The 20,735-nt window shown below is 37.9% G+C and overlaps 1 protein-coding gene across 1 annotated transcript in view; it reads left to right on the top strand.

The window, feature by feature from the left end:
* Positions 1-20,735, top strand: part of dacha (dachshund a) — an 853,183-nt gene that overhangs the window by 761,170 nt on the left and 71,278 nt on the right. The window contains exon 9 of the mRNA XM_039765764.1: positions 10,732-10,797. Coding sequence (XP_039621698.1) covers positions 10,732-10,797 — 66 coding nt within the window. The remainder of the gene's footprint in view (positions 1-10,731; positions 10,798-20,735) is intronic.

Below are 20,735 nucleotides of genomic sequence, written 5' to 3'. Positions count from 1 at the left end.
GGACATAGGTGATATGACAGAAGTATGTTGATATTGTTTGGGGACTTTTTAGATTGTCCAATTTGTGTTGCCATCAGGGAAAAGTAGTGTTTCTTCCCAATGAAGAGGACTATCTGAAAGAATTAAAAGTTTTGTTATTTGGTGAAAGTGAAATACACATATGCGAGCAAAAGAGACGCGAAGTTGCTGGCGCAAAGCTCAGGCAGGGGGTTTTGGTGAGTGAAGCGAGCAGGGGGCAAAGCCCACAAGTATGTTATAATGTAATTCATTATTGTTATGTTACACTGTCCTAGAAGAATAAATGCAGTGGGGTCACATCCAAAGTTGAAATGTTGACATTCCTTCCAACAACAAAAATAGTATAAGGCCAGAAAAGAACAGAAAGAATGGCAAAGTTTAGTAATGAGTGGTAATCTTTTTTAAGTGTATGATATTGCAGTATATACTTTACATGCTATGGTCTAGGTGTCAGATAGGAGAGGAAACAAAGATTAAAAACTCAAAATGTTGTTAGTACGGATGAAAATATACCTCTAAATGATGGCCTAGTGACTGTCACGTAAACAATTACGTTTTATGAAAATAGCTATACATACCTCTTAGAACAAGTATAAAACATAAATACTGTATGTGACTATGCACCATTAGTTGTAATCTGTATGAATAGATGTGTTAAGTAAAGTAAAAATTTCTAAAGTACCTATTACAGACAAAAGTCACATTGTGCTGAACAATAAAACATCGAATAAAATTAAATATCAAACCAACATGCAAAGCAAGGACTATATAAAAGACACCCACAGATTTCAGTGCTACCCAAATGCTTGTTTGAAGAGATGCATCTTAACTTGACATTTAACACTAGAATCCCTGAAGCCTATGAAAAAACTTGTTATCCCGGGCCACCTTACATTCCTTCACACCTCTCTTCATCAGCGTCTTTTGTTTTCTAAATGTGTCGATCAGCACAATCAGCCTGCTATCCCATCTCTGCCCCTCAATGGAGCTCAACTTGGGAAAAAGGTTCTCCCAGCTCAAGGCCCCTTATCTGCATGTGAGGTACCTTGAGTGGTACAAGGTAAGTAATACAGTATATGGTTAATTGGCTCAAATGCATTTCAACTTTTTCCATTTTATACTAATAATGATGTAAAGTGTATAATGTGTTAAGACTTTAGGACAAATATCAAATAAATGTGTGTGCTTTTATTCAAGAATATAACCAAAGTTTAAAAAAAAATTTACATGTTGCTGTCAAATTTTTTGCAAACCCAAGCTCAAATGTCAATCAACAGAAAGTTAATTCGTATTCTTGGAAGGTGCCAAGGTAAGTACTGCTGTCTTAAAACCAAAATGTTGCTGGTTTGAGTCCCGGAGCTCTGCATTTTGAGTAGTGAGCTGCTATTATTATTATTATTACTATAATATAATAAAAATATACTTTGATTTGAGTCTGTAAATTTTGGCTACTTGTAAAAGTTAGCGCTTTTTTATTATTATTCAGTTTTCTCTCAGTGATGTTCACATGGTACAACGAACTTGCCACTCCCTGTCTGAGTTGATGCTGTTTATCTCCATTTGTTTCACAAGAGCAGTGATGATGACCACAAATTGGTGCTGTGACCGCCATCAGACTGGTCAAAGGCAGAACTGTAATTCCAGACAGCTTCTTCACAGGGTTTTCGCTGCTAATAGACTGCTGCACTGCAACACAACTCTGCTTGACACTATAAAGTGCGATGGGTACTTCCACCTGCAGTTATAATCACTTTAGAACGTGAGCAATTAACCAAACTAGTGTTTAGATCTGGCAATGCCATGCTGAAAAGTGATGTCCTTTGTCTAGACAAAAGAGCTTTGAGTCAAAACCAGAGTATTGAAGTCAAGACTATCCAGCTGCAGTTGTTCACTGATCAAATCTATATCTCGGACAAAGGGCCTTCTGCTGTGAACTGTTATTTATTAGTGAGTCTGGGAGGAGGCTCGTAACAATTAGGCAAGATCCCTTAAAAACTCATTATTTTCCAGTAGTAGCTTCTGAAATTGCAATATGATGTATTTAAATAGATTAAAAAAAAATCTTTCTCAAACCAGGAAATAAAATTCAAACACATATATAAAAACAAAGGGTGAAAATTAAGCTTGATAAATAAAATAAAATCTCGTGATCGTATATAATATTAAATGTGAATTTCATATTTACAAATTCCAAAAATGAAAGAAAACTAACCCAGGAAGGCCACAAGGAAGGTTTATGAGAATTATATGCTCTTTGCTATTCAGAAACCATACTAGGATGTTTCAAATGCAGAATAGCTCAAATAACTGGAAATAATGAAAATTAACAACACTGCTGTTGGTAGAGTGATATCTGAAGAATACATCTTTCCTCTTTCAAAATAGATGCTAGCCATGCATGCTTCTCCAATTAACTACCCACATATCCCCTTTAACTTTCTCTAAACTTAATTCTTCCCCTTCCACCCATGTATATGCCACTAACTAACTATGCAACACCTAGCAGGTTGCTGACCTAAGGGGTCGGGGGTGCTGGGAGTTTATGCAAATTTTAATAATAATAATAATAATAATACTAATAATAATAATACATTTTATTTATACAAGGTGCCTATCAAAGAACTCAAGGACAAACAATAAATAAATAAGTAAAAGACACAATTATAAACAACTTAAAACATCAGAAAATCTAAATATTAAAACCAAACAAAACCACTATAATCAGGAGGAAGAAGAAAAAGCCATTTTAAACAAATGTGTTTTAAGTTTACATTTGAAAGATGAATATGATTTGATATTTCGGAGATCCGCAGGTAATGAGTTCCAGTGCTTGGGAGCAGAATGACTGAAAGCTCTGCTCCCCATGGTGGTTAGACGGGCGGGAGGAATGGTCAGATGGGTGGAGGAAGAGGATCTAAGGTTACGGGAGGGAATGGCAACATGTAGAAGGTCAGACAGATATGGAGGTACGAGGTTATGGATGGCCTTAAGTGTTAGTAGCAGAATCTTAAAATCAATACGAAACTTGATCGGGAGCCAATGAAGCTGCTGCAAGACCGGAGTAATATGGTGAAAAGATGGGATTCCAGTGATGATACATGCTGCAGAATTCTGGACTAACTGAAGCTTATGAAGAGATTTATTAGGGAGACCAAAGAGGAGTGAATTGCAGTAGTCCAGCCGAGAAGTGACAAGACTATGAACAACAATGGCAGTAGTATGAGGAGTGAGGGAGGGACGAATGCGATTAATATTACGTAAGTGGAAGTAAGCAGACCAGGTGATGTTATTAATGTGACATTGGAAAGAGAGTACTGTCAAGGATGACACCCAGACTCTTGACCTGAGATGATGGGGAAACAACAGAGTTATCAATAATAAAAGATAATGAGGATTTTGAACCAATGAGGAGAACCTCAGTTTTATCACTGTTTAATTTAAGAAAATTTGAAGAGAACCAGGATTTAATTTCAGAAATGCAGTCAATAAGCGAGGGTGGTGGAAAAGAGGAGGTGGGTTTACCAGCAAGGTAGAGCTGGGTGTCATCAGTATAACAGTGAAAATTAATGTTATATTTGTGAAAAATATTGCCAAGGGGAAGAAGGTAAATAATAAAAAGAAGAGGCCCCAGGATAGAGCCTTGGGGCACACCAGAAGTAACAGCGGTGGGTTGGGATGTGAAAGTTTTAAGCTGTATGAACTGAGTGCGGCCTGAAAGGTAAGATCTAAACCAATCAAGTGGAGTGTGAGTAATGGCAATCAAAGATAATCTATTAAGGAGAGTGGTATGACAAATAGTATCAAAGGCCGCACTCAGATCAAGAAGGATGAGAATAGTGATTAGACCAGAATCAGCAGCCATAAGGAGGTCATTGGTAATTTTAACAAGTGCCGTTTCTGTACTATGAAGGGGGCGAAAACCAGACTGGAACTTCTCATATAAATTATTGTGAGACAAGTGGGTGTGAAGTTGGATAGCTACTATTTTTTAAAGAATTTTGGAGATAAAGGGCAAGTTAGAAATGGGGCGAAAATTATTGAAACTAGTAGGATCACAACCAGGTTTTTTTATTTAGACATGCCATCAGCTTTCAGTTGTCTTTGTGCTTCTCAATAGCTGTCCTAGTCAGGTTAAACAAACTTTTTTTTTTATTTTGATTGGGTTACACAAATAAAAATCAATTACAGACTAGTAGAATTTAAGCGTTGATTGCTGTGATTTCTTTGTTTGATTAAAAGTGCGTCAAACTTAACAAAATTTGGATTGAAAAACTCCTTAACCTTCTCTGATTTTGAAGATGATAAAACATCTAGCAAAAAGTAAGCTGTAAAGTAGATATGTACTCACCAAAATTATGTAAAAAAAAAAAAAGTTTCTAGTAAATTAGTAATGCTAATGTGTTATAATTTCAATAACATTCTATTTTATTTATTTATTTTGTACTGATAGTTCTTTAGTTTTCAGTTGGGGATTTGAATCATGCAGAATACATTTTCTATTTTTTATTTTTTGCTTTTAGTTTTGTTTTGAATTTTAACAAAACCATTTTGTTTTACATAAATGTACCTCTTTTGAGGCTCTGAGTAGTCTTTATTGATAGTAAAATGTCCTGATTGCTACCATATGACAAATGGAACTTGTAACATATGATGTCATCCTAAAGTTCAGTGTTATGAACATTCAGGTTGTCCAACTTTGTGGATAATTCTAAAATGGTTTTGTGAGTGTGTGCATGGACAGCTTTTAGGTTTATGATTCTGGTTTTGATTATTTTTGACTATTTTGCATGTTAGTTTGACCTCTTGGATTTTGAATTTTAGTGTGATGTTTTATGCTCATTTTTCATTTTCTAGTCTTTTAAACCCGTTGTGTCTTTGGCCCTGCTGATTTGTCATCTGTGGCAGAGCAAAAACCTGGACTATAAAGTCAGCACTTCAAAGATAAAACAGGTATTTTATAAAATCAGTCAAGTACAAAAATAGGTTAGGGAGCTAAAAACAAGTCAGTTCACTAGTTTAAAAACTATACTTGGCTAGTTAAAGTGGACATCGAGAACCAATAATTCTGCACCCCTTATGTTTTTCAGGACAAAAAAAAAATGCCTTGAGTTCTGAAGACTGTGTTGGCTAGAGTTTGATCAAAAGCCGATAATCACAATAAGATAATATATATCATCATGTCTCTCTCTTAGATGATAAGCCTCTCAAATGTTATTCAGCCAACAAATGTTGCTATTTTTCTTTAGCAGCTTCACTGGGTAAATTTAAAAAAAAAATGAGATCTTTTTGTGTATACTGTGGTTGCCCGCAACAGGCAATTAAAATTTGAGCAGGAGTCCAAATCAGTTAGTGGCTCTGGTGTCACTTTTAAGAATATCTCTGAAAATTATAGTACAATAAAATTCTTATTATCTGTGTATTCCGAACAATACAATACCCACACAAAGACATACTGTATGTATTTATAGTTTGGAAAATGAACTGTAAATTAAAAAATAGCTGTGAGTCACAGTTATGAATGAATCCAAAAATGGACGTCCATAATTTACACTAGGATTATGGAGATGCCATGCATCTTAATTTTAACATAACAGTGCATTTTCCAAGTCAGATTCATTTACTTAACACAGTTAAAAACACTAATTTACACCAATCGGCACATAAATTGTCTATTATAATAACATACCTATGTCTTAAAATAATCTAAAAGTCTCAAAATTGGTAAATAGATAAAATAGAATAGTCATTTAAGTAAGTTACTTTTAGAGGACCAAATTAAAATTTAAAATGTGACATGATCTTATCTCTAATTTGATGTGCTGGTACAAATGAAGTCAGGATGACTTTAACAGACAAGCACAGTTAGTAGCAATTTTAAGCACTTTTACAATTCAGACAGTAGATTTTTCTCTTATAGTAATAAATGAAATACTGTTTGAAGATTTCTGCATTGAAAAGGAAACACAGTTAAAGACACTGTTTTGACTATATAGCCTTTATCAGGTGTGCATATGACAAAGTGTGCAATACTTATATTTTTTATATATACTCGCCACATTACCTGTAATAATATCTTATGCTCTACATGTACCTTCAGTGCCTTTCCTTTGTATCCTCATGTCCTCTGTGGCATGCATTCCTATAAAACCTGCTTCTCAGTCTCTGTCATTCTGAGGCACTTCACTCTCCTCCTGTCAGCTTTTATGCTTCATATCTTTATAGGCATTTCTCTGTGTAGTTTCTACATCTTTACTCTTCCTTGTGTGCCTCACCCTTGCACTTCAACATTCAATTGCATCACCAAAGCCAAATTTACTAATCACATCAAAGGCAAAGTGACCAACTAGATTGCTCTAAAGGAATGGAAACATACACACAGACCACAGAGTTTTGTTATATAGTATATGAAGTATTTATTTAAGTTACAATGTTTCTTACAATATTTTTTATTATGATTGCCTGTCCAATAACCTTATGACCTATGGATAGAAACTGTTCCTGAATCTACTGGTGCCAGTGCACCAAATGGAAGGAGCAAGAAAAGCAACCATACAGTATGGCTACAGTCTTTAATAATACTGTTTGCCTTTCTATGGCAGCAAGTGTTGAATAAGTCCTGATCAGAAGGCAAGCTGGTTTCTGCTAATATTCTATGCCATCTTCAGCACCCTCTGTAAGGCTTTATTATATTGAACTAAAGTAGTAACGGGATGTGATGCAGCCATTGAGGACTGACTCTACTATGCACTTGTATACTGTAAGCTTGTGAGAACACATGGAGAAATGTTAGCTTTCCTCTAATTTCTCTTTCAGCTGTATCATTATTGTTAATGATCAGTCCAATAATGGTGGTGTCATCAGTGGATTTCATAATGGAGGTTGAACTTGTGGTAGAAATTTAACATCTTATTAAATAAAGAAACATCCTCTATCAGGACAAACCAGTAATCAGGCAGGAGAAAAGCTGTTTATTGTATCTTTTAATTACTCCTTGGCAAAATGCCTTAGAGGGAGCATTCTTCAAAAGCAGTCTGTTACAGCATTTTATAAACCATTGAATTTACATACAATGTCAATCAGTGTATACATTTTACTCTGGTTGGTCCATTGGTTTACACCCAAATGACTATATAAAATAAAAGTCTTGTTAGATTATATTCTGGTTCTTTTTATACCTGTGAGTTGAGCCACCACTCTTGAAATTTCTGTGCATATAACAATTGTCCATTCTGGTTGTTTTACAGGACATCTGCTGATTTCTTTGTCGTCTCTTAGGCATCGTGGATTACATTTTGTTGTTCAGTTGACTTTTTTCTGGTTTCCTGATATGCCTGCAAAGGTTTCTGACATTTATTAACCATGTATGCTGTTTCTTAAAGGTGAATGCTATGGTGCCCTAAAATTATTCTTCTACATGCTGTCTCTGACCACACCTACAGATGTGAAGAATAGATACAGAAAGAGGTTCAACACACTATACCCTATAGAGTACCTGTGTTAATTGTCAGCATGGAAGTGTAATCCTAACCATTTGCATATGCTGAGATCTGTTGATTAGGCAGAGGAGGAAGAACAAGGTATCTTCTGGCTCTGATGAAACAGAAGAACAAAGGTCTTAGGGACAAAGGGTTCCTGAGTTATCTGCAGGTGGTGGTGGGGAAATGTCCTGCTGCTGTTCCACCACTTTTAGATGTTACAGGAATAATCAAGGAAGGGTAGTTCCTGTTTGATGACACTGCAATTGGCATTTTGGCACTATCAGAAGTGCAACAATGTCTAGCAGGTAGCCGATATCTGTGCTAATATCTACTGTGAGGTTCTAGGAAAAATTAGGCTTTATTGTGGGCAACTTTGACATATAACAGCAAATTGTCCTAAGCTATTGGGAAAGCTAAAGCGCCCCCACTCTATCTTGGTTGGCAGGTTAGGTGCCAAATTCTGTTATTGTGCCAGTTCAAATAAAAATACCAGCTTTATCTGCTCTTAAAAACACCAGGACAGCTAAAAGCTCAAAGCTGCTCTCAGAATTAAGGATTCTTTAAATTCCATTAAACTATAAACCAGGAATTTTGTCTGTTGATGGAAATCTTATTTTGTAAGTACTTTTAGAATTTATGGCTCTGCCAATTCAAGTTTAGGCTTGTACATTACACTTTAAGAACTTGTACTTCTTTGTTATATGTAATTATCTTCTGTGACTGTTAATAGGATCCCAGTGGCTTACATCCCTCACCCTTTAAAGAAATGCCACCAAGGACTCCCCCTCTTAAGTGGGTCCCGATACCAGATTTGCTTATTAATGCAGTTTTGATATGGGGGTATTTTGATATCATTAATATCGCAAAAATGGAATACAATGCTTTTTTGAAGGCATGTAATGTTTCAAGTAATGTCACCAGGGGCACATTTTGCATATGCAACAATTTACCACAGGGAATTTACTTGGATTTCACTGATTAGCTGTTTTATGCATTCATACTTTCACTGATATTTCTCCACGCCATTTCCATTTCCTTGGCAGCTGCTGCTCCTCTTTTATTAGATGTGCTGATAATCTCCATGCTCCCTGTTTTTCATACTTATAGTCCTTGCAACTGTTAACTGTACAACTCATTAGGGCTTGTAAATTTTGCCATGAACACACGTTATTCTGGATCAACCTAGCTAGAATTGTGTGCGCTGATTGAAATCCAGTGTTCTGGAGATCCAGGATTAACTCTTATTCTGGAGCAGATCCCAGATGACATGTTCTGTGCTGTGTAACTTTGTCTTATCTGGTCAAGTAAAGTCAATCACTGTCTTTCAAATCCCCTTTTAACTTTATTGCCTGTTTCAAGTTGCAATTAGGCTCAACATGCTAAAAAGCAAACAGAATAGCCAGTATTAGCAGTATGTGACACAGTTTTACAGTTCTTCTCTATCCACAGCATTGCTGCTTAAAACATCAAATAATTAAACAGTTACTCATTAAAGCACAAACAAGTATAAAGCAACAACAAACACTTTTACAAAACTGGGTAAAGAGGACAAGATTTAGCTTAGCTAAAAAGCAAATAGAAACAGAAGCGCATCACAAATTGTTTTGCATCTGCAGCACTGCTGGTTTAAATGCGATAGAGAGACCAAACACTAGGCTTCCTAATAGAAAACATTTATAACAAGATTTCCAAAATGCTTCCACATTAACTTAACCAGCTACACGCATGACACAAGTGACAAACAAGTGGGACGCGAGGCAAGCAGTGGGTGCTGGAGAGAGAGAGACTGAGGATCGGTGAAATGCCAGGAGGCTACAGCAGGCTATGCCTGTCATTTTATTCGCCTGCATTCAGTATAGTGCTAAGTTACACAAAAAGTTTTATGTTTTGAAACTTTATGGATTTTTTTTTATATATTTTTGATTCGTGAACCCTAATTTCATGGGAATTGTTACATAGGCATTATTTTCACTTTTACTTTAAAAACTTTTGTAAAAACAATACTTGTCCTTTATTTCCGGCCCCGAGTGTGGTTACATCTCTTTCTCGCAGGATGTATAATGCTGCTTGCATTGTGAAGGGGGGGCGGCTGAGCGCATGCTATGGAGATGCCGTTGGATCATCTGCTGCCTTTCTGCTGCTGGCGAGCTGCCTGTTCTGCTTGTCGCATGTGGTTGTTTTAAGAGCTGGGAGCACATGATTCATGTCTGCCAAAAGCAATCCAACAACTGCTAGGTTAGATGTCCGTGGACTTGTTTTAAATGATGGCTCACTGCCTTGTCTCGCGTGACGTTGTAAAAACAATACTTGTCCTTTATTTCCGGCCCCGGTCGTGGTTAAATCTGTTTCTCGCAGTATGTATAACGCTGCTCAGTTTGTGAAGGGGGGGGCAGCTGGTATCGCGCTGCCCGTCGATCATTTTAAAGCCTGTACAGCCACTGTCCTTTTTGCCACTTCGTGTCTCTACTGCTCGCATTGTGAAGAGGTTAGGGTGTCTGAACGCACACAAGGAGAAGTGGTCGGATCATCTGCTGTGAGCTGCGTGTTTTGTTTGTTGCTTGTCATTATTTTAAGAGCTGGGAGCAAGTTAAAGTGTCTCTCGCGGGACTTCAAATTGTCTTCTGAGAAGATCATGTCTTGTCTCCCTAGTCTGCCTCCCAAAGATTTTTTTTTTATAAAAGAGAGATGTTAAGAATTTCAGAAACAAATTATGGGCACTTTTCTACATAGTCCCCTTCCTTTGTGATGCAATTTTCCCAGCGTCGTACCAAATTTTTAATGCCCAATTAAAACCCCACGACCTTGCCCAACGCCCAGTCCATATAAGCAACAGAGTAGGAGCAAGAACACAACCCTGATGAACCTCAGAATCAACTGGGAAAAACACAGAGGTTCTGCCTCCACTCTGCACAGCACTCACGGTACCAGTATACAAGCCGACCATGATATCCAGCATCCTCGAGGGGATGTGTGGCTATGTGATGTAATATTACATATAACATAAGTTTAAACTTTATGAAAATAATGGAAACATTCACTAAGAAACTTCTACTCAATAAAATAATTTAACTTCATATCAGATTCAGGTTTTGTTCTTTGACCTCAAGTTTAGTGTAGACTTCGGACTTAAGTTAACATTAAGACCTTAATGTTTTAGTACCATCCTTAGAATATGACTTAACTGTTTTTATCTTTTTTGTCCTGATGAGCATTAAATTTCTTCTAATTTTTTTAGAGACTTGTATCTCAGAAGTAGAGGCTGAACATAATGGAAATCAGCAGGAGAATGAAGCTGTGCAAGGTTTGCTTTCCTTTAATTATCCATATACTGTTTTATAGAATTATGAAAGTAACACTGTAAAAAACTGTAAAGCCACATCTGCAAGTCTGTTTGCATTGTACAGTCTACATTGATCAGTTTAACTAATACTGATTTCTGTATACTGATAAGTATGTGTATAAAGTATATGTTACAGAAGTGCTGAATATATTGTAGTCATTCATACTTTACATAAAATAGTTTACTCCAGAAAGTACTATTGGCTTAGGCGGATTGTTAAAAATGGGAAGCATGAAAAAATGTAATCGTGTTTCTTGAGATTATATGCCATTTGAAGAAAAGGAAAGTCTCATGTTGCCAGCCTGATATGTGATGCAAAGCAAGTCTTTTCATCTTCTCTTCACGTTCCATCCATTCCCTGCTCATCATATCAATTTTAATTACTTTTAATAGGATGAAGTTCCATTTTACAGCCTTTTAGGAAAAAAGCTAGTATTACACAGATGCTATTATTGAATGGTTATTTCTGCATAGTTCAAAGTGTGTCAGTCTTATACTTACAGTCTGGGTGGCTTTCCAATCCTTATATTGTTTGAAGATCCACCCTCCAATATCAGCTTAGACTAGGGCCAACTTTTGACACCCTATTTATGCATTAACATTCCATTTAGTACTGTAAATCTGCTCCCTAAGCCTGACCAGTCTGTGTTGTATTGTTTCTTGTGGTAGTCAGTTCAATTAATAGCCAATACAACATGAATGCAAAAATACCGTGCCTAAGTCAGTCTCTTAGACTCAAAAGTATGATTGAAAAAATAAATAAATAAAAGTATGCGGCAAACTGTCAGAAATTAAAGGCATTTCTGCAGTATTTGATACAAACTCATCCTACAAGTGTCCCAACGTTTGCTTATTACTTACAAACCCTATACAGACCATTATAACACATAAACATGTAGATCTCTCATTAGGAGAAACTGGAAAAAAATACAAACTGTCAGTGAGTAGTTTCCTCCAGTCTTCAAGTTAGTTTTGAACATGTCTGACAAACCCAAAGCCACAACAGAATCATAAGACAAGTTTCTGAGAGTGAGCAGCTTGCATCTTAGATCTTTTAATTTCCTTTTTCTTGCCATTATGATAGCAATATACAGTGTGATATAGTTCAATTAATGCTTCCAAGGGTCTAGCATCACATTTTTTCAAATGCTGCTTTTATACAGGTAGAGGATTTACAAGTGATCAACAAAGGTTGGATTACCTGCTGGAATTATTTGCACCTACTTTCAATGCTTAATTAATGTCCTTTGCTGCAGAAAAGCTGTCAGTTGTTAACCCAAAAAGTGTTCGTACCCAGAGACCTTTTTATGTAACTCCAAAAATTACATTACTTTCAGTTTTTAGTATCCTAAACTTTTTTTAAACCTATTACAATGTACCCTAGACTTTTGAACCTTTTAAGATTATTCAATAGACTTCAAATACTAGAAAAATGAGGTTGTTCTAAAACTTTGCACTGGTGGTGTATATATATCTTTTTCACGGATCATTTAACTTGCCTTATTTAAACTTGTGCACAAAGGATAACATTTCTTTGACCTGTACTGAGCTCACCAGTCATTTCCACTTAATGGCTCCAAAATAACATCAAGTCTAGCTTTGAAGGTCCCAAAAGTCCTACTTTGTGTATGTATGTATAATATATATATATAAATATATATATATATATATATATATATATATTGTAATAAACAAAGCAACAGACAGGTTTCCGGCCCTGTGTACTGAAAAAGTATCCACAACAAAAGTAAATTCAGGGTCAAAATGCATAAACAAAAAGCTTCACATATGCACGACGCCAAAAACGGCGTCGGCGGACATTTTATGGAGGAGGAGCCGGAAGTGGAGGAATGCTGGGAAGGAACCGTGGGGGACGATGGGATCGATGACGTCAGGAACAATGTAGGAGGAAGGGCGGAAGTAACGTGCTGCGGGAAGAATGAGGCTTATGGCAGCGGAGCGTCTTTTTTTTCTGCAAGAAAGAAAAGGAGAAAGGTTAGTACCCTGCCACTCCCTGCCGGCGAATGTCTTTCCAAGCGTGTTAAGGTCTGTCCACGGTCCCCTACTCGCGCGTGCGTGACAAAATATATATATATATATATATATATATATATATATATATATATATATATATATATATATATATATATATATATATATATATATATATATATATATATATATATATATATATATATATATATATATATATATATATATATATATATATATATATATATATATAGGGCGGCACGGTGGCGCAGTGGTACGCTGCTGCCTCGCAGTTAGGAGACCGGTTCGCTTCCGGGTCCTCCCTGCGTGGAGTTTGCATGTTCTCCCGTGTCTGCGTGGGTTTCCTCCAGGTACTCGGTTTCCTCCCACAATCCAAAGACATGCAGGTTAGGTGGATTGGCGATTCTAAATTGGCCCTAGTGTGTGCTTGGTGTGTGGGTGTGTTTGTGTGTGTCCTGCGGTGGGTTGGCACCCTGCCCAGGATTGGTTCCTGCCTTGTGCCCTGGGATTGGCTCCAGCAGACCCCCGTGACCCTGTATTCGGATTCAGCGGGTTAGAAAATGGATGGATGGATATATATATATATATATATATATATATATATATAGTGTACATATACTTTTAAGTGCCAGGTCTGAGCTAACATTAAATAAAGCCGTGGACATCGCACGAGATAGCACAAGTGCAGCTGAGAACCTTGTACTCCGAGCGGCTCATGTGAACTGACAGTGAATGCAGTACGCAGTACGCAGACAACAACAAAGAGCTCCAAAGAGCGCTGAACTAAAAACTCATTACACAATTGAGACGGCAGCAAAAGAATATGAAGGGAGTGACGCATACACGCATATTCATAAGTTCAGCTACAGCGGAAACAAAGCACACGGTGGAAAAAGTCAATGTCCAGCTAAAGGAAGGCAGTGTAAAAATGTGGTAAATTGAACCACTTCGCTAAAGTTTGCAGGACTGGGAAAGGTAAACCCGTGCATGCGGTGTGTGATGTCCCAGACAAAGAGAAAGATGAGCTGTTTATTGATGCAGTAGGAAAGGAACAACCCTCTGACACTGAACAAGCCTTTGTAGACATATCAATAGGAAAGCAAGGTGTGAAGCTTAAGTTTAAATTACGTTCATAGACACACCTGCTAAATATTCACGGGCAAATCCACAACTTAATACCGGGAATGCCTGTTAAACATCTTAGATTCACAAGTACCAATTTGGGTAGTGAACACTTCAATGAATGAAACCTGTTATCTTTACAACGGTTGACAAACATGGAATATAACTTGAACACAACACATCCTCCAAATACAAACCTGATTGAAAGAAATAATAATAATCAAATCCTTGTTGACAACAACACTCATAACAGTCAAAAAACAATTGCATTGACAATATGTTACGTTATTTTTAAAATGTTTCCTTTTCTTTTTCATAACTTCTTTAACACACTACTTCTCCGCTGCGAAGCGGGGGTATTTTGCTAGTATAAATATATATGTGTATGTGTATATGTATGTTTTGTGACTGATAGAGGGCGCTGTTGTCCCGTTGAACCCTCAGACAACACGCCAGACACCAGATAAAAGTCCCAATAATACATTTATTTTTATAATAAAGTGCACAAAGCACCGCCACCTCCACAGTAATCCACAATAATAAATCAATAATACACAATAATCACAATCCTCTACTCAGTCACCCTTCCTCCCAACTCAGCTCTATCTGCTGGGGTTTCCCAGAGTCCTTTTATAGTCGATGACCTGCCAGTGCTTCTATCCCACCGTCCTTGTGATTTCCCAGCATTTTCGGGTCAAATGAAAACACCTTCTTTTCTTCAGCCCAGAAGTATATCATTTCCTCTGTCCCTGTGACTGGGCAGTACTTCCGGGCTATACAGAAAATACAAGTCCCTGAGCCTCCCTGCAGCATCCCCTGGCGGTCCCCACGGTATCCAGCAGGGCTGTGAATTAAAACTACAGGTCCATGATGCCCTGCTGGAATTTGGTGCACCTCCATGTTGCAAGGAGGGCTCCATTGTGACGATGTGGGTTCTGGCTCCACGCTCCCATGGCTGTTTGGGAACCCTTGAACCCAACACCGTCGATAATGTTACCGAGTGAGCTAGTCAATGGAGGCAAATTACTGAGCAAGGGGAAGGTAGAAAGTGCAACAGTGCTTTTATTAAAAACCAACAAAAACAGTGTTCCATAAATAGTGCAGATCTTCAAAATTCATTAAATAAATAATCCATAAAAAGAACGTGGAGGTTAAAACAACAATAAGAAAAAAACAATTCTTTAAAACCAGAGGTTAAAATCTTCTCTAGGAAGCAGTCTTAAAACAACAAACAAATCCGGTGCATCGTTTATTAGCGTTTGTTAGCGTCTCACCTGCTTATCCCGTTTGGGCCAAGAAGCAGGCAAGACGCTCTCTGCAGCTGCCCTCCTGAAACACACGCATGAGACTGGAGACCTCCCGATCCCTGGCTTCGGTATGGCACTCATCCCAGTCTTGGAGAACTTGGTTTCCAACCAACGGCCAGGTCGCCCACGTTGGGGATTCCAGCACCAAGTCTCCCACTTCGCTGCCTTTCCATGGCCTCTATGCGGCCACTCGCCTTCCCTGGTCACTCCCGCTACCTGATCGCTCAGCGGGAGCGACATCAACACAAACACCTGGATGTCAGCCTAACACCCAGCTTCCACGCAGCTGTCCACGAGCGCTCATTCGCCCGTCCGCTCGCTCTTGCGGCTCTCTCTCTCTTTCACCGACCTGCTTCCTCTCCTGCTCCCGGTAACCTCCGTCCTCTCCTTTCCTTTCTCTCTCCACTTTTTTCCCCTTTAAAACCGACTCGCGCTTCTTTTTAAAATGACGAGGGCCACAGCAGCTGCAGCATTAGCCACGGGACAATCATGAATGTGGGCAGTTCCTCACCTGTGCACTAGGTGAGAAACGCCCACACCCTACGGATCGCCCCGCGGCCCACTATGGCCCAACGTCCCCTCACTAAGCCGCGAGCACATCGATTACTTATTTAAAAATGGCCTTTACTCAACGAGCTGTGGACCCATAACACCACATTCCACCCCCCATAAAACTCCAGTTGCATGGGAAGGCTCCACACCACTGCCAACCCAATGCAACTGGAGCTCAGGTCCACAGCTCGGCCACTCTACACTGCACTAAAACAATAAAAGCACTAAAACAATCCCACTAAAACAAACCAACCCAAGCCCCCTTCATAAAAACAGGACATTAAAAGAATAAGAACTTTAAAAGACAATTAAAAACCTCAACAATAAATAAATGTCCTTAAAAAGCTCAGTCTCTTAAAAATGTCCTCCTCCGGCTTGGGTACGTGGGTTCCACAAAGTCAGTTACCAATCCCACTTGCTGCTCTGTCTCCTCTTCTGGCCTCCACTGCTAGCTCATCCCACCACTGCCACCAAATGTGACGATGTGGGTTCAAGGGTTCCCAAACATCAAAGGGAGTGTGGAGCCAGAACCCACATCGTCACATCCATCTGGCGGCTTGGGGTATTGGCCGGGATATAAACTATATATATATATGTGTGTGTGTGTGTATGTGTGTATGTATATATGTATATGTATATGTATATATATATGTATATGTATATGTATATATATATGTATATATATATGTATATATATATGTATATATATATATAAGTATATATGTATATATATATATAAGTATATATATATATATGTATATGTGTATGTATGTACTGTATATACTGTATATGTGTATACAGTATATATGTATACATATATACTGTATGTAAGTATACATGTATGGGTAAATATAAGTACATATATATTTATGTGTGTGTGTATAATATATATATAAATATACGCCCAGTAATAATATAGCTTTGGTGGGTTTATTTATATGAATTTTTGTTTGTGCCTCCCTCTTTAACATCCCTCATTTCTGATACCAATCGGTCCCTAACTACAAGATACTGAGTGTGTACTCTGGTGCCATCTTTTACACTACACGGGGTGTCACAAGTCTACACCAAGATAGCTGAGCCATGCATTAGACCCTCTAATCTCTTCAATCTTTCTTGGACAGGCTTGTGGCATGGGAACTTCAGAGAAGACTGCCTTGTCATTTCTGCTCCTTCATTGACACCACTCTAAATTTACATGGCAGAACTGACAGCCTACCCTTATGTATGTTATTTGTTCCAATATGGATAATAACTGGATCCACCTTCACTCCCTTAAAGAATCTTATCAACCCATTCAGGGAGGTCTTCCACATGTAGACCTGGAAGGCAACACACTTTGCAATACTCTCTGTCTGTGGAGCAAATTTGCCCCTAATGCTTGTCTGTTTATGGAGACTGGTTTTGAGGTGGCCCGTTGGGGCTCCTCATTCCCGTTTACCACCTCAGAGTCTGCAAAGACTCCATCCAGCTCTGCAAGGACCTGAATATAGCTTGACACTTCCAGTTTTGGTGTTGATGCCCCTGGACAGTTTTCACCTTGCTACTGTGACCCCTCCCATATCTTATTCCTTGTCAGAACTTGTGAAAGAGGTTTAAAAAGACTAGGCCATCTCTATATACACTACTGGCTGTGCAACCAGACTTCTCAGTCAAGGATTGTCTCTCTCTTAGAGTTGCCCCAAAGGACAGTCCCCAGGAGGCAGGGCACCGGTTTCAATTTTTTTCCAGTGGAAGAAAGGGTCACCTAAATACAACTTTTAGTTTCATGGGGAAAAAATGTTATCTATGTATATGAGTCAAACAACTATTCAGAGAACTTGGGCTATTTTAGAAGTATTGGATTTGGTGCTCAAAAAGGTACCAACTACTGAGAGTAATCCTATATAGGTCCTGTTCAAGATTCAAGCAGTGGAGACAGCTGCAAGAACCAAAAGGCTATTGGTTCCTGTTATGGTGGCAACCATAAGTAAAGGTGTCAAGATAAAGAAAGAGGCCTTTCATGCAGGGTTATGTCTGAAAGGTGGCAGCTACGATAGTGACAAGATTAGGTGGAGTTTGATGGAGCCATGGGGATTGACTTTCTGTCAAACTATCCAAAATCTCAAAAAGGTTAGGCATGTCATTGCCCAAAATGTTCAAGAGGGGAAAAATTCACTTCAACTAATAATTTTGGAAAAAGCTGTTTGAGGAAGTATTAACCTCATTGGAGGAAGCAGTGTCAGAAGCACTAGTTGACTTTTGTTCTATTTTTGTGGCTAAGGTTGCTGCAGTAATTAAAAAGCTCCATATGGGTAAGCCTACAGGGGTGGAAGAAACAGGAAATGCTAAAAGCACTGGATATAGTTTAGTAAGGGTGTTTTAGCTAAGAGAACTGTGGTGAGTTTCCCAACATTGATGACTTTTAGAGGTTAGCAAGCAAATTTATAAAGGACATTTGTAATGCACAAGCTACTTTTTCATAGGTTTCCCAAAATCCATCTCACTTGGCCACTTCATGAAAGCATATAAAGAATTAATTTGTTAATCCCACCCCAGAAGTCACCTACAAAAAAAGCATCATAAGTCAACTGAAGCTTTCTAAGAACAGAGAAATCTGGTCAGTCCATCTAAGTGAACTGCAACATGACCCACACCAGCAAAAACAGACATAAAGTGGGGATGATGACTACGTAAACTGTTGACATTTTTGCTTAAACTTTCCACTAGCACCTATTTTCTGCCTGCCCGTTTTTTTGTTGAAATTAATGTTTTTCTGTGAATAAAATTGTAGATATTTAAGAAATGTATATTTACTTGACATATTTTTCATGTTTTGCACTTGGTGGGGTGAAAGCTCATTGTTACAAATTTTATTTAAATTTATTTTTTTATATACAAACTTTCTTTGTCTGCTTCTTTGCTAAAATATTTTTAACTAATATTAAACACTTACTGATTCTGGTTGTGGCCTGCCCTGGTGTCCTTCCAATTTTTTTCAGAAAGGCCAATACTGTGCCTCACAGTACACTTTAATTTTCATACAAGCTTCCCTTAATTTATGAACAGCTGCCTTTATGAAAAAAAAAAAAAGTATCTGAAGAAATGCATTTAATAAACCTTTTTCATTTTGTGAACCACAATGATAACCAAGACTAAGTTTGGGACAGTTTTCAAAAAAGTGCTGCTAATCCTCAACCCTGTCATTTTAAGTACACCTTGCTACAGGTTATTAGATGACTGAAACATGGAGGTTGATGATGTGCAATTATAGTTTCAATCACTCTCACAGCTAATGTTCACGTTATTATACAGTTAGCTTTTTTACATGTGTTACTCTTATGTCGTCTTGCATATTCTTGTTCAGCATCATAGCTCTAAAAAGGATTGGGGAAAATATGGAAAAGCCTGAGGAAAGATAGGCAGTTGTTTCTTTAGAGTGTGAAACTGGAAGTAATGAACAAAGTTTTATTAAAAAAAATTAATTAAACTTAATTAAGTTTATTTTAGAAAGCACGGTTTTAATGACTAACAATATTGCTAAACTAATTCTGTCAGTGTTCGTGTATTTTGGATTTATTTGAGTAGAATTAAGGGTAATTGTATGAGGCCAGGAAACTCCTAACTTATTTAAAGTTAAATTAATGGTAAATATGTGTTTGTATTATGGAAATTCACCTGGTGAAGGGCCTTTCATGAATGTATTACATTCGCTTTGTAAAGAGGGGTAAGCCTTTATGTTAACAATTATTTATTTGAAATACATGCTGATGGGCCAACCTGCTTAGGCAAGAACTTTGCAAGTGTATCTGCTTGGGGAGATGTGAGAAGCCTGTGAGTCATGCACGTATTCTCACCTGGAAAAAGCTGGTAGCACTATTAGGATTGTACCTTTTAATTTCTTCAGTGCCTTCAGTGCCCTCCAACCTTCCCTGTTAAGGGTTAAGCTCAAGGATATGCAGGAGGATGAGCCAATAGATTCCTGGATTAAGCGTTGTCTGAATGCTGTCATTTACTGTATATGATAAAGCAATTGTGATGCTGTTCTCTGCAGCATCTCTTTTCTTGAATTGTGCCGTGAATAGAACTTTGTAGCACCACCACATAAGTAGTATATTGTAATAATGATATTTTACTTATGTGCTTTGTATTGTACAGTACCTTGTCTGTAATGTTTCATGTGCTGAACTTATTCAATGCACGGTTTGATTCTGATGGCAGCAATAGCAGCTTGCCAGATAACATTGGCACAGCTGATGGACCTATTACCTTCCCCTGGCTGGGGGTAACCAGTCTTTTTCAGTGTCTGAAGACAATGTGAGGAGAACTCTTATGTATGTGAACACCAGGAAAGTTGCATGCCATGATATTATAACATTTTGTGTGGTTAAGGTATGTGCTACCCAGCTAGCTAGTTTTTGGTTGAATCTATTAAAGCATACCTAAAAAAACAAAGAGTTTAATTTAGGAGAAAACAAACATACAGTATAAGAAAAAGTAATTTAAAAATGAGTAATATTAATGATCTCACATTTTAGACCTCTACAATAAAAAGGTTAATGCTCCAAAGAAATTGTCATGTTTAACCATTGTCAAAAGAAAAGACATGCCACAAAAAGTTTTGGGGTAGCTACCCTGTATAATGTAAGTTGGGTTAAGGTAGAGTAGAGAAATTGTTTTTCACATTGAGTTCAAGACAGAACTAATTTATCTGATACAAAATGGTGGTTTTAAAGTCAGGCAGAGGAACTGAGGTCAGCAAAAATAGAAATAGAAGTGAGGTCACAATGACCCGAAGCAGAAATGGCATCATCGGGGACTGGAACTGAAGGTAGCATCATTAGGCCCAGGTGGAATTTTCTGTAACTGGTCTACAGAAGAAAGAGGGAAAGGGTTAGTGCACTCCGCCACCCCCTGGTCCGGGAT

Source organism: Polypterus senegalus, chromosome 10, assembly GCF_016835505.1.
Source record: "Polypterus senegalus isolate Bchr_013 chromosome 10, ASM1683550v1, whole genome shotgun sequence".
Lineage (NCBI taxonomy): Eukaryota > Metazoa > Chordata > Cladistia > Polypteriformes > Polypteridae > Polypterus > Polypterus senegalus.
This window is presented reverse-complemented; position numbering and strand designations above follow the sequence as displayed.